The following is a 15,944-nucleotide window of genomic DNA, read 5'->3' as shown; positions in this document are numbered from 1 at the left end:
ACGCATCTGCACATGCGTACACGATCCCCTTGTTTCTTAACTTTTTACATTCCAAATCAGAATGGGACAACTCACTGCAGCCAACCCACCACAACCAACTCATCCCAGTCAATTTCCCCTGGCCAACTCACCACAGGACCACTCCCCACAGAATAATTTAATGTGGGTAACTCAAGAGAGGCACAAGTAGAATTGCAATTCATCCCAGCTTCGAGGGCTTCTAACTTGATATGGTTCAAAACTAAAGCAAGACAAGGCTTGCTGCAATTCACTTGACCCTCTTTTGAATTATCCTGTGGTAAGTCATCCCTTGGCAAAATGGGCAGGTCAAATCAGCTGGGGTGAGTTAGCTATGACCCTTCCAAATTGTTTACATTAAAAAATATTTGGAAAGGTCCATCATTTTAAAAAGCAGGTAAAGAATTACTCACTCCATTCTCTGTACAGGTAGTCCTCGAGTTACAACCGTTCATTTAGTGACCGATCAAAGTTACAATGGCACTGAAAAAAGTGACTTATGACTATTTTTCACACTTACGACTGTTGCACAATCCCCGTGGTCACATGATTAAAATTCAGATGCTTGGCAACTGGTTCATATTTATGACAGTTGCAGTGTCCCAGGGGCATCTGATTACCCTTTGTGACCTTGTAACAGAGTCAATGGGGAAACCAGATTCACTTTAAACAATTGTATTATGTGTCAAGAAAGATTGCAAAATGGGACAAAATTCACTTAATAGCTATCTCAGCAACAGAAATGTTGGGGTCAGTTGTGGTTGTAAGTTACCTACCCATCTATCAAGACTACATAAAGTGGAAACGTAAAAATGTACTGCCTAAGTACAAAAAAAAAATTTTTTTTTAAATTAAATTAACTTTTCTTTCAAGTCTTTGGTAAAAGAAAAGTACTGCCAAATTTCAGTGACTCTGGTTTAATCAGACACCAGTAAATTCCTAGCTGCAAATGCCAAAGCCCTGGCAATCTGTTGCTTAAAATTCTAATCTCACAGTTTACATCACTGCTAGTAATAAATAATATATATAATGCAGGCAACTTTCAGAAGGTTCAATAAAATGATCAAAGTGCTGTCCCAAGGATTAGAAGCAATTTGCAGAACAGAGATCTCCTTTGTGTATGTTGGCATTTGTAATATGTTCTCTGAGTGCAGCCCTTAAATTATAAATGAGCAGGGCCCTTTTTAAAGGGATGTTTACTAAAACAATTGTGCCACCTTTAGTACATTGATGGACAGGTTTTTTTAGGAACAAAAATAGCGTAACAATGTAATATTTCTTCCAGACAGACAGTAGAGCGTATGGGTTTGCAGAATCAACTCCAGGAGCTTCTAGAAACTCAGAGGGCAAATGGCAAATCACAGACAACATCTTCAAGGTAACTAGGCTTATAAAAGTGGGGTTTAATTTCTGAATAGTTATTTCTCATTCTTACCACACAACTAAATTATGCTTCAACTAAAATTTTAATCTGAGTTTAAAAATGTAACAGAAATATCACACAGTAGAAATTACTGAATGCAAAATAGAGAAGAGGTTCTGATATGTCAAATGCAAAACTATTTTTATTTGCTTCTACAGAAATCCATAATATAAAAAAGGAAAACTTGAGAAAAGGCAGTAATTTCTTCAATATCATGTATCTGTAGCATACATAAAGTTTTGAGAAGATCCAAGCTACTAAACTGTATCTAAATCCACATTATTTGGTTTTATAATGAGTGTAGTTAATCTGGTGAGTTTAATGTCAGGTGCAAGGAATCAGAACAACATAAAGAATTGACTAGACCAGTTTGTCTATTGCTATTCACCTATTTACAAAAACCTCAGCAGACTAGCTGTAATCACTATATACCGTGTTTCTCATATAATAAGGCTGTCTTTTTGGGGGTGACTTAATTCCCCCCCACATCCTCGGGTGGGCGGGTATCGTCAGCATGGATGTCAGCCTCGGCATCAGTGGGGCACTTCGCATCAGGAGACCTTCTGCCGCCATTGCTTTCCCTTCTGCCTGTGCCGCCGTGGCATTTGGAGCGTTGCCACAGTGTTTGGCGCAGACACGTGGGGCTGGCCAGGGCTCCTCCCTGCAACTGGAGTGCTGCCCGAGACACTCGGCTTCAGGCACTCTTGTCGCCACCTTCCCGGGCATCGTTCGAAGGCAAAGCCCATTCTTTTAAAAATGATGCCCTATTACAACAAAGCCTCACCTGCCCAAGAGGGCAGCCCAACTCCACATGGGGAGGTGAATCTCCTGGGGCCACAGCGCAGGACCAGCCCACCTCGGGAGAAGCGCCCAGCTGCCATCCCTGCCTGGTGCCAGACAGAGCGCGAAGAGCCTCACCTGGGGTGCCCCGTGAAGCTGACAGGCAGGCCCTCCTGCCCGGTGGTGGAGCTCTGGCCAAGGCAATGGGTGCCTCCCCGCCAGGCCCTCCGCTCATCCCACCAGGGCTGCGCCAGAGCTGGATGGGCTAGGCAGAGCTGGGGAAGCAAGCCGTGGGTGCACGCCCGCCTGCCAAGTGAAAAAGCTGGGCTGACCTGAGCTTGGCTTCCCGTGTCCCTCCAGCCCGACCTTGAAGGGGCTACTGGGAGAGGCTGCCCAAGGCAGTGATAGCGCCTGCCTGTCTGCGGACAGGGAGGTGAGGTGATGGCAGCGTTGCTTCCCCGGCCAGCGGGTCCGCGGCCGCCCATCCTTTCCGCCCCTTTTCCAGCTCGTCCCTGTCCCCACACACCTCCAAATGTGGCAGTACCTCCAAACGTGGCGGCAATGCTGCAAATGCTGTGGTGGCACGGGCAGAAGGGAAAGCAATGGCAGCGGAAGGTCTCCCAATACGAAGTGCCCCACCAATGCCAAGGCTGACATCCATGCCAATGCCACCCGCCTGCTGACCTGGCTGCAGGCAGCATCATTCCCGGGTCTGCAGCAAAAATACTTGGTGAGAGTAGGGAGGTTGGTGGTGAGGCATGGTGGCTGCCTGTGGGGCGCTCCCTTCCCTTCCCCCCATTTTGCATGTTTTAAAATAGGCCTAAATTTTGGGGGAGGGGCTTAATTTCATTTTATGCCTATAAAACATGCTGGGACTATTGGGGGGGGCGTATTGTTGGAGAAACACAGTAGAACAACCAGATAAGCACTCCAGGGTTAGGGGGTTCTGCTCACCATCACTTCTTCTCCCTCAGGGATTCAGATTAGCCAGTCTCTTAATTCTCCCCCCACCCCATCCAACTTCAGCTGAAAATTCCACCACACCAATGTAGTTACCGTCCAAAGTGTAAATTTTAATATTCTATCCAAATTCTGGTCATTGCTAAGAATTCTGACCTAATATTTGATCTGCCCATCTGGAGACACTCTATGCCAAGATGGAGAAGGCTGCTTCGGATCACTTGTTTAACCTCTTCATCTAAACCTCCTCAGAATGTTGAGAAGCAGCCTAATATGTAAAAATGGAGTGGAAATAAGTTATGCTGGCTCTCCTCATATTAAATTTGAATATAATGGAGAGAAGAAGCCTACTGTACGAACATCTATGATAATATAAATGTTTATTAGAAAATTATTCTGTGGGAGATTAGCAAAAACTGGAAATAATAGATCCTAGCTTGCAAATAAACTTACCGTATTTATCGGCGTATAACACGCACAGGCGTATAACACGCATCTTCATTTTAAGAGGGAAATTTCAGAAAAAAATTAAAAAAATTCTGCCTGCCTGCCTTAGTTTCTGGTTGTTTGGGAGCAGCTTCGGCTGAGAATAATAACTATTCGCCTCTTTTACTCAGCCGAAGCTGTTCCGATTCAACCATTAACGAAGGCAGGCAGGCAGGCAGAACGGAGCACTGCAGGCGGGCGGGCGGGCGGGCGGACGGGATGGGGGTGGGGAGAAACGGGCGCTTCAGGGAAGCTGCGGCGACAGGAAAAGCCCCCGCTTCTTTGAAGCAGTTTCTTCCTGTGCTGGTGGAGGAGCGAGAGAGCGACTGAGAGAGCTGACCCAGAGAGAAGGACAGGCTTGGTTGCTTCCTCCCTCCCCTTCTTTCATTTGTGTCCTTGATCCCCGATCCCAGCAGCATTCACGAAGGCTTCTTAACATATATCGGCGTATAACACGCATACATCATTTGCCCCCTATTTTCAGGGGAAAAAAGTGCGTGTTATACGCCGATAAATCTGGTACATTCTTAAATGTAGCACAAATGTGCAAGGCAATAGGAATGCATAGGAAAGGGGGAGAAAATGTAATGGAAACATCAATGTTGTGTCTGTGTAATTTTGATTGTGGTCTTCTGTACTAATTTTTTTTTCTCCATTGAAGTTCACCATCATCACCCATTTCTGGCAAACCTCAGTGGAAACAATATGACACAGATGATGTGACTCCACCAAAAAATAAACTGAACACTCCTGATGGGATTCAGATTCATGGCAGTGCAGGAACTCAACACCCTAATCGGCCCAAGATGAAAGAGGAGGAATCTGACAAAATCCTGCGCCAACTGCTGGGGAAAGAAATCTCTGAGAATGTCTGCATGCAGGAAAAATTGTCCTTAGAATTTCAGGATGTTCAGAATTCTTCCAAGAATACAAAGAAGGTGCCGTTGGAGAAAAAGGAACTGAAATTGGCAAGATTGAAGCATCTAATGCAGAGGTCCCTCAGTGAATCTGACACAGATTCAAATAATTCAGAAGACCAAAAGAACACACCTGTTAAAAGAATTGATAAGCCCAGGCCACGGCCTATAGTGGAAAATACTGAAAGCACTGAGAATTTGCATCTCATGATTAAGAAACATGCTTTGGCATCCGGACGCCGGTTTCCTTTTGGAATTAAAACCTCAAAATCAGTGGATGGTCACAGCCCTTCTCCCACATCTGAAAGTAGTGATCCTGATAATGAATCCCACTATCAGACTGGAAACGTGTCTCAAAGCCAGTCTGGGGGAGACCCCAGTCAAGCCAATCCTGATACCACAATTGCTCCCAAAGTAGCCACGAGTCCCAAGAGTGCCCTCAAGTCTCCCTCTTCAAAACGCAGGACTGCTCAGAATTCAAAACTCAGAGTGACATTTGAGGAGCCTGTGGTACAGTTAGAGCAAACAGAGATTGGTTTAAATGGAGAGAAGGACAAAGAGCAGAATAAATCTGTTCCACGGCCAATACCTAATGCTGACACTGGGGACCAGCAGAAACGTCCATTTGGAACATTTCGATCCATAATGGAGACACTGAGTGGCAATCAGAACAATAATAATAATTATCACTCTTCAAGTTTAATCAAGACCTCATCACCCTTTACCTCATTAGGAAGAAAAGCCACAGATAGCAAGGGAAATTCAGCAACTTCTACAAAAGGAAAAAATAAACCAGTGAGTTATTCTAAGGGTTGAGGGAATCCTTGTGCTTTCATCAATAATTTCTGCCAAAAATGAATGCCCAAAATAATGATATATGCATTGCAGCTTTAAATTAATATCAACTCATCATCACTGGGGAAACTTAGGAGAGGTAAATGATGATGTGGGAACATCTGGAAGGAGGCAAGAAAAATTTGGAAAGGGTGTAACACAAAGATTTCTGATTCAGCTTTTTCAAAATGTGGATCATAATGCAAACTTTTGTATTTGCTTGGATGAAGTGATGTCAGTAAAAGCCAGCTTGCATTCTCCAGTGCAAAGAAGAAATATTAAGAGTGTTTTGTTTTATATATAGGTCAGAGATGAAAGGAATATCTCATCATTTTGCTTTGGTAGGAATTCAGACTAGGAATAGTTTTTATGTAGATGGTTCTTAAAATCCAAAGCTCTCAGCAAAAGATAAAATATTCTATATTTCATATACACACACGGAGTGAGGTAATTGGATAAGAGTAGTAAATATTTTATTTGGAATACATTATAGAAATAATATTAGGGAGGCATAGCCATGCAATGCTGTTAAACCAGAAATAGGAATACAGCCATATGAAGAAATTCTAAACTATAAATACATGAAGCACCAGAGGACCTAAGCATGGTGTTACATTCTGTTTCCCTTACCTAAATGCTGTGCTTGGCAGCTATTATAATGTGTTAAAACATTCATATGGACAGACATGTTCCAGGTTTGAATGATTTTCTTTTCTATACAAGTGCAAACCTTTCTCTTTTAGCATTTATGCTAGGACAGGAGTCCCCAACCGCCGGTCCGCGGACAGTACCGGGCCGGAACAAGCCTTACCGGGCCGCTGGTTGCTGGGCGCCGCCATCTTTTTGGTAAAAGCGCTTCTGGTGAGCTTTTCCGGTAGAAAGCTCACCGGAAGCGCTTTCATAAAAGATGGCGGGCGCCAACGCTCGATGAGCTTTTCCGGGTAGAAAGCCATTTCTACCCGAAAAGCTCACCGGAAGCACTGGCGCCCGGCATCTTTTGAAACAGCGCTTCCGGTGGCGTCACGGGCGCCTTTTCGTCATAAAAAGATGGCGGCGCCCAGTTGACGCCGATACCGGGCGCGGCGCCAGCTGATGCGGAACCGGGCGCGGCGTCGAAAAGGTTGGGGATCCCTGTGCTAGGAGACAAAAAAAAAAAAGCAGTCATGAAGCAAGAACGCTGTCTTACTTAAAGATATTACCAGCTGTTATATAGAATTATTAAAAATAGTTTACTTGTGTTGACCATAATCTGTAAGCCATAAAGCAACTAAAATGTCATTGGTTCACAAAGATATAAGTGATGGACAAGAATAGGGTAGTTATAAAGCATTGGGTAATGCTGCACCAGAAGTGAGGCAAAAGGATCAGAATTAGGAATCTAAGGTTCAACTTTTATTTATAAGAATGATGACTACCAGTGAAAACACTCAAATTATGGGACTTGTGGAGTATATAATTTGCTTCTAGAGATCCTAGGAAAGGGAAAACACTTCCAAATAGAATTCTGCTACAGAGAGTAAAGATATGGAAGAAAGAAAAGAGAGGTATAAAAACAAGTTTTGTCTAGAATAGAGGTGTCAATAGTATAGGGTAGATTCAACTTGCTGGCATTCTTTTCTGGATCTCAAATCCCTATCCACTGGAAATGATAGAAGAAAAGAAAGCAGTTCAGTATGTATTTTGGGGGGAGGAGGTGAGTGGGAGAGAATGTTGATTTTAAATAGGAAAATGGCTGATGCTTAAAGCACCTTTTTCTCCATTTAAAAAAAGCAATGTTCCCAAATCTCATGTCCATTTGAGGTCTTAGTTTCATCTATTGGCGTGCAGATCAAATAATATTTGAGCCAACAGAAGCTGCATTCTCCTGATCAGGAGTTTTGGAAGGCAGCTTTGATAAAATAACTGAGTGGATCATATTTTACAGTCCCATTCCAAGAAAAAGGCAAGATTTATATTTATATAAAGAAAGTTGTTTTTTTTAAAAAAAAGAATAAACTTTCACAGAAAGTCAGTGTATAGTTCATTTGGTTTCAAAAATATAAGCCTAAAGATAAGTTCCTATAGTATTGAACTAAACATTTATATGAATGAAGTATATTCTACCTCCGTATTGGTTCTAGTAATGAAGATATATGTTAAAGGACACTAAGAAGCAAAGTGTACTGAAAGGCAGGGATTAATCTATATATTAGGATTTGTTGAAATAATATATAAATGGTTGACAGAAGTCTTTGGTCCTAAGACTTCATCAGGCATCCAAGCACCTTTTTGTTTATGTGGTACCTCTGATAACCCATTCCAACTCTTAATTGCTGAAAATGAATGTCATGATTTTCTGCAATTTCAAAATAAGAAACATTCCCAAACTACAGCATAAATCCCAAACCAGCATTTTCTAATTTTTACAACCCCAATCTCCTCCCAAAAATCAAGAGAAGAAAAAAAGGAAAAATCTCAGTTTGTTTGGATATGATGTGCCTACACCTATTTTGCCTCACTGATTCCGTGCCCTCAGTCGTTAAAAAGCTTCCTATCCTGTAATAGAGATTTAATGACAATTAAATGAGAGAAATGTCAATTTGTGGTCGGGAGAATATGTATATTTTCAAGACTGCCAAGTGAAGACCTATAATTTTTTTCTCCTTTTGAATTTCTCCTTTGAGTCTGTTTTCATGGCATTCTGCTCTGTTTATTGTCACTATGGAATGTATTAGTGAAGCATTCCATTTTTTTAAAAAATATTTGCAACATTCATTCCTCCAAAAAGCATTATTTCAAAGGTACCTGGTTTCAGCTTTATTGATGGATGTGATCCAGTGCAGCAATATTAGCATTATTTCATTTTTTTTATCTAATAAAATAAAGTTGTAGACACTGTCCAATGGGATTCATCCTTGTATCCTTTTGTCACCAAGGTAGAAAATTACTATTGTGTGCCAAAAGGACATTCTGATCGCTTGGGTGCAATACAAACAGCTCTCCCTTCCACCCAGGACTCTAATTAGACACTGAAGATTTTGCATGCCTTTTTTTTTTTCTTCCATTCAATCATATCCAATTTTGGGAGAATAGCCTGGACAAGTCCCTGCTGTTTTCTTGGCAAGGTTTTTCCAGAAATGGTTCACCATTATCTCCTTCCTAGAGGTGAGAGAAATTGACTGGTCCAAAGTCACCCAGCTAGCTTTGCAGCCAAGGTGGGACTGGAACTCACCATCTCCTGGTCCCTAGCCTGATGCCTTAACCACAACACTAAACTGGCTCTCTATCTGCATGCTTATTCCAATGCCAAATTGCAATATAGATGTTCAGGCCATTTTGTTGATAGGCTTACCTTTTTAATAGCTGTCTGTACATTGTGCATGTGAGAAGCTTGCTGCATGGCCCTCCAATTGACAAATGCATTGCCCTTCCTTAGGCTCTTTGTTCCAGCTACACCAGTTTTTCCACTCGCATGCTGATTGAAGACCACCTCGATAACAATGCATGGTATGTTCTGATGTAGAATGAAAACATTTTTATTGCTTTTTATTATTTTCTCATTGCATCTACAACTTATAGCTTTTTCACAGCTTGAGCTAATGCAACAATTGATGATAACTATAAAAGAAAAGAAAATTTTGGTCCGCTAAAAAGATACCATAAATTCTTAAAAACCATTACTAGCATTCATAGCCGAACTAGCTTAATGGTTCCATGGCACAGTATGCATAAAAAACTCATAAATTCAAAAATGCCCTTTAGTTCAGTTTGGCATCGTGTGGCCTCTTGAATGGAAGTCAAACAGCAGATGAGGATGGAAATTAAATTTCCTCTTATGCATAGGCCAAGTCTTTCCACTTATATTCAGAGAAAGTGTGCCTCATGCTCTATTGGCTCATGTCTTTCTAACTTGTCTTTGAACTCTGATTTCCTAATGCAAAAATAATGTTAAGTAGGCCAAAATTAAAGTGTTTTTCTCTTTTCATAAATGTAAATATACTTGCTTGGAACCAGACTTGCATTTCTATGAATGAAATACTACTTCGGCTTGGAGAGGGAACCAAGGTCCAAGAAATGTTTTCTGCTGGTAAACAGTTTTTGCCAAATGTCTTTTCTCCTTGGAGTTGTCAGCCCTACCTCTCACATGGTTTTGGAAAGTTTCTCAATTCTCCAGAGTAGTAACTATATAAATAGGCTTATTGCTGTAATCACATCATAACAATGTAGCATAACATACAGTACAAGAAGACAAAATAAGAAAAATGATAAAAAGAATGTTATATATAAGAAAACCGGATCAAAATAAAACCAGGACTAGTTAAGAACTTTAAAAATGCCTTCATATATTTAATTGCCAACAAAGCAAAACAAGCAGCTTAACTACTATCAGTTAAAAATATCTGCAAGTACTTGGATGTTCAAAGACAGAGCCCTTGAGTTCCTCACCATTAATTCGACCCTGATTTTATCATCAATGGGATAGGGAGGACACAGTGACTAATTATCTCTGCTTGACTGATATCCCAAGGGTAGGGAAAGGCATATATGTTTTTCATAGGAATTGTACCAGGATGGAAATTTAGATGACTGTACTGCAACATTGGCATCCTTTTCAAGATGTCTACTTCTATTCCAAGAGCTAAGTTCCTCCAGAGATCCTTCAGAGTAGGTTTTTAAGGCTACTATAAAATCACTGAAAAGGCTCCCACAACCTTCTTCCTCTTACATTTTAAAATTCAACTGACTACAAGTCTGGATCTAACTCAGAATTTCAGTTTTTACTTGACGCTCATTTGGAAAAGAGGTGAACTATTACTAAAGTTGTCCATAAGGTTCAATGCAGCCACCAGTTTTATAGTTGTTCAGATTTTTGGAACCTAGTTATTTTAGCATTTTATCACCCAATGTAACAAAGAAGTTGGCAATGATAAAACAAGAATGGCAATAACATTAAAAATTAAATAATTTTAGCAACAGATTTGGGGGTAAATGTCTTTATTTAAGTTATGAAATGTATTATAGCTTTTTAAATCCCATACATCCTATTTGCCTTTTTTAGAGAAAAATTCATATGCAACTTTAGGATAGATATATGATGGATGGATGCATAGATAGATAGATAGATAGATAGATAGATAGATAGATAGATAGATAGATAGATAGATGCTGGCTGGCTGGCTGATGATAAATAGCAAGCTAGATAAAGCCATCTGTTTCTCAGGGTTTAATATAGCACATACACTACATGATTAAACCCTGAGAAACAAATCCATATATGTATGTATGTGTGTGTGTGTGTGCGTGCGTGCGTGTGTGCGTGCATGTATATGTATATGTGTGTGTGTGTGTGTGTATATATATATATATATATATATATATATATATATATATATATATATATATATATATATATCCCTCTCTCTCTCTCTCTCTCTCTCTCTCTCTCTCCGTCTATCTATCATCTTATCTTTTATCTGTCTGTCTGTGTTTCTAATTATATCTATATCTAATCATCATCTATTATCTGTCTGTTTCTAATTATCTATCTAGCATGTTTTATCTGCGATAAGTATTTTAATCACATCTCTAATACATTTCTCATGAAAGCTATTATATTACTTTTAATATCTTTGTACTTACTGCATAATGAATCTACGGGGATCAATATTTGTTGTCCTCCAAGTTAGTTCTGTCCATTTTGAGAAATGAATAGGCTCTTTTTTTCATTAGGTATATGTGTTCAGATTATCAATATCCATTTATTATCAGCAAGCAAACTTGGTATGAATTACTTGTAGGAAAGAAGGAAGGCTACACATGGCTACAATTTGCAGTGGGCACGATATGAACTTTGTGCTTAAATAAATGCCGCTGTGAACTGTAGCGTCTTTACAGAAGCTGTTATTTGTACATTACTTCTCCACCACTTCAATTGAAGACAGTAGCAATCTTTTAATACACCTTCAAAGATGTAATGAAAGATTATATATGCAGAATAGAGGCTAAGACTGTCTCTGTTTTTCCCAATATGTGAAACAACTTTTTCATTTTCTCATTCATCTAAGAGCAGCTTGTTCCCATCTCTTTAAAATTTAATGTGAGCCATAAGAACCAAGTTTACAGAGTTAGGTCAGAATTTTCACAAACAATTACTTATAGTTTGATGGGAAACACTGACTATACATTATCTTAAATGCGGAACATGCTATTCTGTAAATGAAAGGTAGCTTCTGTTTGCAGAAAGTACTTGGATCCAATGAAAGTTCTTCCAGGAGAAAGAAAGGAAAATAGTTTTTTAAAGTACAGTATGGGAAATTTCAAAAACTACTCCAAAGAATGTGATACTTTCCAGAGCCTCATGGTAGTTGGCAGCGGGAGAGTTGGTAAAAATAGTATCACCATTGCTTTTGCGGTAGAACATCCTGTGAATGAAATAAAATTCATTGGTAGTGTTAATTCATTTTTCAGTTTCATAACTAAATGCTTTTCCTAAAAATAGGGTAAATCTTAATTGTAAAGGTAATTTTATTTTTAGCCTTTTGTTTGCTATCTCCAGAAACAGGACTGCAAAAAAGGGGTTTTCTTAGTTAATATCACCATCCCAAAAGTGCTTGCAAGCATTATCCCAAAATGTAATATGTGTGTCTATGGTGTGGCTTGGAATTACAGCAAACAAAATATTTGCCAGATAGAAAACATTTGAGCAAGGATGCCTTCTCAACTAGACAAGTTTAGATCATTGTGAAGATCAGCTTAGAAAGGCCACAATTAGTTTTAAATATAGAACAAGCAATCATGGTGAGTATGAAGTATTTTTTCTTGCTCAGTTACTTGAAATAGAGCAAATTGCTCTTTGAAAATGTAGTATGAAACTGGGCAAAACAACAGATTTGCTATATCCTACTCAAGCATTTCTGGGTTTATTTAGCTAGAATTTCTGAATTTTGATTCCTAAAATTACCAACTTGGTGTCTATATACAAAACATTTTACATATATTCAACACAGAAAAAAAAACCATAGTTTATCTAAAAAGCTTTTAAGCTGTATGGTTCATTGTTAAAACACATACTTTGCTTGCATGAAGTTCCAGAAAGAACTGTAAAAATCTTGGAATTAGTCCTGGCTTATTGAAGTAGAAAGAACAAGGTGACCTACCCTAGAATACAGCATTTCTCATAAACATTCAAACAATAATGGAGTGGACTAGACTGAAGGGGTGAACCTTCAAAGTTGTCAATTAAAAACTATTGCAATGGGGATTATCTTACAATTATACTATATATCATATTTGCAAGGAGGTGTTATGCATATGTTTATGTATAAACTTAAAATAACTGTAAGGATTTAAGCAGATAACCCTCAACTCCTTCTTTAAAAATGGCATCAAAATCACAGAACATGGAATACAAGAATTAAACTATGGTTTTTTGTGACAGTTCTGACCAAAAAACAAACAAATCTCACCATAACTTTTATTTATCCCAAGAACTGATGTGTTACCATGCTGGATTTCTTGCATTACTCCCATAAAATAGCAGTATATCCGTCAGGGACCGTCTATATTACATGTCTTCCTAAGCATTTTTCTGTAAAAATGATCAGGATATTTCATTTATTTGTTTTCATTTGGAAATTATCTTCAAACCAGAAAATTTGAAACTACACAGGGCTTTTTGTACTGAATATTTATGAATTTGATGCAATTTTATGGAGGCTAAAAACTGTAGTAGATGAACAGAAAGACTTTATGAACTTCATTTGAACAGTAGTCTCTTCAATATATACAAAATTGCAGGGAATCAAACGTATTATTTATTTTGTTTTACATGGTTACAATACATATACAGCATGTGTATGCTTGCTAAACTCATGATTTATTGGTGAAGTTTTAAATGTTATTTATCTTATTTATAGCTTGCCTTTTTGTGCAACTCAAGGAAGGTATACATAATGTTTCTTCCTATTTTCCTCAAAATAAAAACCTTGTAAAGTGAGTTGGGCTAAGAGAAAATGATTGACCAATAGTTTCTGTGCCTAAGGGATGATCAGCACGCACATGCTCCCAATTTCTAATCCAGCATTTTAACTACCACATCAAACTATAGCCCAGGGATTTCCAACCTTGGCAACTATAGCAGCTTGACAACTTTAGCAGGGGTGTGGACCTCTGCTACAGAGAATACTAACTGAACATAATTCTAGGAGCTGAAGTCCACAAGGCTTAAAGTTGCCACGTTGGACACCCCTGCTATAGACAATAGTAACTGACCACATAATCAAGCAATCAGTTAAAAGAAAAGTTAATTGAGATAATTGACAAGCATTGTTAAAATTGGGTTTTGAGAACAAAGCAAATACTATATGCAAGTTTCAGAGCCGAAATTCAGCTATCTGTCCTATTAATGCATAGGGCAGTAGCAGTGATATTATTATTATTTTTTTAAAAAGCTTCTTGAGGCAACTTTTTGTCACACCAATGTATTCAAATTTAATTAGAGAATATGGAGAGTAAAATGGAAAGTGACAGGTTCATTAGAGATTTTATGATGTTGCAATTCTTTAAGATTGTTCTTTCTACTATCAATGAGGAAGGGAACATGTATTGAAAGTTGCCTACTGTGAACGAATTGACCTAGCCAGTTTTCTGTCCAAATTGCAAACCATAAAAGTACAGAGCACTGTGTAAAGTTACTGAATATTTTCGAAATATATCATGGAAGAGGTTTTAATTTTCTTTACTTACATATTCCCCGTAGTTCCTCTATAAATGCAAATTCAATTCTTAATTAACAGCTATTTATACAGTGCAAAACCAGTTTTGCAAATATATGTATAGTATACAGTTTTTAATACTATGATTGTAGTTGAATAATATAATCTTAATGATATATGCATTGGGGGATAAACAGCATATTTTTACAATTAGCGTCTACTTAGGCAGAATAAAATTATTATGAAAAAGTCTGCTTATTATTTGCATACGTTTTAATATCCACATGCATAATAGAAGAACCTCTCATATTCAAATTTAGTTCAACGTTAGAAGATCTGTTAACTCCACATAGTTTATCATTCTGAATACTATGATGTAGGGGGAAAAAATTAACTGGAATTTAAAATCATTACTCATTTCCCAATCGTAGATATTTATTCCAGGCTGCTTTGGTAGAAATAAATCAATTTTTATAAAAGTTGGATTTTTCCACAAGGTAATTGCCATAGTCCAAGTGAGTACACATATAGTATGCCGTAATTGTCTCTGACAGCAGGATGGATGGAGATTGGAATACAAATAATCTCTGTGGTATTTATTAGCTATAAGATTCAAATTTGTCTACATATTGATGGTCCACCAAATGTCTGTGCCAATTTAAGACTAATGCTACTTTTGGGTTATGATTAACTACATGTTATTTGGTCATAAACATTTCTCTTTTTTTTCTTCGCTAGGCATAACAGCTACAATGAAAAACCTCAGAGCTTTTACAGCAAAAACTGTTTTGAAGAACCAGAGCTGCAAGAATTGTTCCTTTGACTTAACATTTCATTGGATATCATAGTCTTCCTCCAAACATGGCCTGAAATCTTCCCTCTTGGAACTTACCCATACTAATTTCACCAGCAAAATAACAAACTCTTAGGATGCCTTAAATTTGTAGCTTTTAGACAATATACAAAAATTAATCATGTATGTGTCTATGTCACTTTTTATAAAGTGTTCTGTTTAAGGCATGGATGAAAAAAGCCATGGATTGGAAACCCAATGATGCAAGGATCCTTCCAAATAATCATCTGACCTCCATTTTTTTACATTCTCTGTTGCATGGGTATAATGTAACGTGTCCTGTATCTCTCTTTTTCAAAACCTATTTGTGTCTGTTAAAAAAAAGAAGATGAAAGAAAGTATCTATAACAGGGGTCCCCAAACTTGGCAACTCTAAGACTTCTGGACTTCAACTCCCAGAATTGCTGAACTAACATGACTGGAGGAAGAATTCTGGGAGTTGAAGTCCACAAGTCTTAAAGTTGCCAAGATCTCTGCTCTATAAGTACTGATCGTCGCTGAGCCCAAGACAATGGCTCCCTCCCTCCTTTTGGTCCCTATATTTTGTCACTCTTTCTGAATGTTTGTATAAAAGAAAATAAACCAGTATTAACCAAAACAAACATGCATACATGATCACATGTATATTCTGCTTCATTTCTTTTAATTATCTTTGTGATCCAATTCATTTTAAACATTTTGTTCTTAAAAAATAATCATAGGTTGACTATGGTTAGGACGTTTTGATATTAAATCATTTTATAAGGATGCTGAAGTTTTGACCTCTGATCATCATCATCTTCACCATCATCAAAAAATTATATAAACTAGAATAAGGATTTGTTCCACTAGTGTTCAGACAGCTTATTGAGAAGTAGATATAGAGTCCATAAAGTAAGATAACAGCTCAAAGTACAACAACATAGAATCTATTTGAGTAGATATATCCTCTGTCCCTAAGTCAAGTGAACGTGGTCCATTTTTCATGCAGCACCTACCTA

The 15,944-nt window shown here is 38.3% G+C and overlaps 1 protein-coding gene across 4 annotated transcripts in view; it reads left to right on the top strand.

Annotated features, from left to right (window-relative positions):
• Nucleotides 1-15,566, top strand: part of SNCAIP (synuclein alpha interacting protein) — a 113,910-nt gene extending 98,344 nt beyond the window's left edge. For 3 of the 4 annotated variants that reach the window (XM_087958022.1, XM_087958021.1, XM_087958025.1), the window contains 4 exons: nucleotides 1,304-1,396; nucleotides 4,329-5,379; nucleotides 8,834-8,904; nucleotides 14,850-15,566. In XM_087958022.1, coding sequence (XP_087814148.1) covers nucleotides 1,304-1,396; nucleotides 4,329-5,379; nucleotides 8,834-8,904; nucleotides 14,850-14,934 — 1,300 coding nt within the window. In that variant the 3' untranslated portion in view covers nucleotides 14,935-15,566. The remainder of the gene's footprint in view (nucleotides 1-1,303; nucleotides 1,397-4,328; nucleotides 5,380-8,833; nucleotides 8,905-14,849) is intronic. The other variant, XM_087958024.1, reaches the window with a different exon arrangement.
• The last annotated feature ends 378 nt before the right edge of the window (nucleotides 15,567-15,944 follow it).

This window comes from Notechis scutatus, chromosome 2 (assembly GCF_049901735.1).
Source record: "Notechis scutatus isolate UNSWTSFEM ecotype Mainland chromosome 2, rNotScu1.2, whole genome shotgun sequence".
NCBI lineage: Eukaryota > Metazoa > Chordata > Lepidosauria > Squamata > Elapidae > Notechis > Notechis scutatus.
The sequence above is the reverse complement of the archived record's forward strand: the minus strand, read 5'-3'. Positions and strand labels throughout refer to the sequence as shown.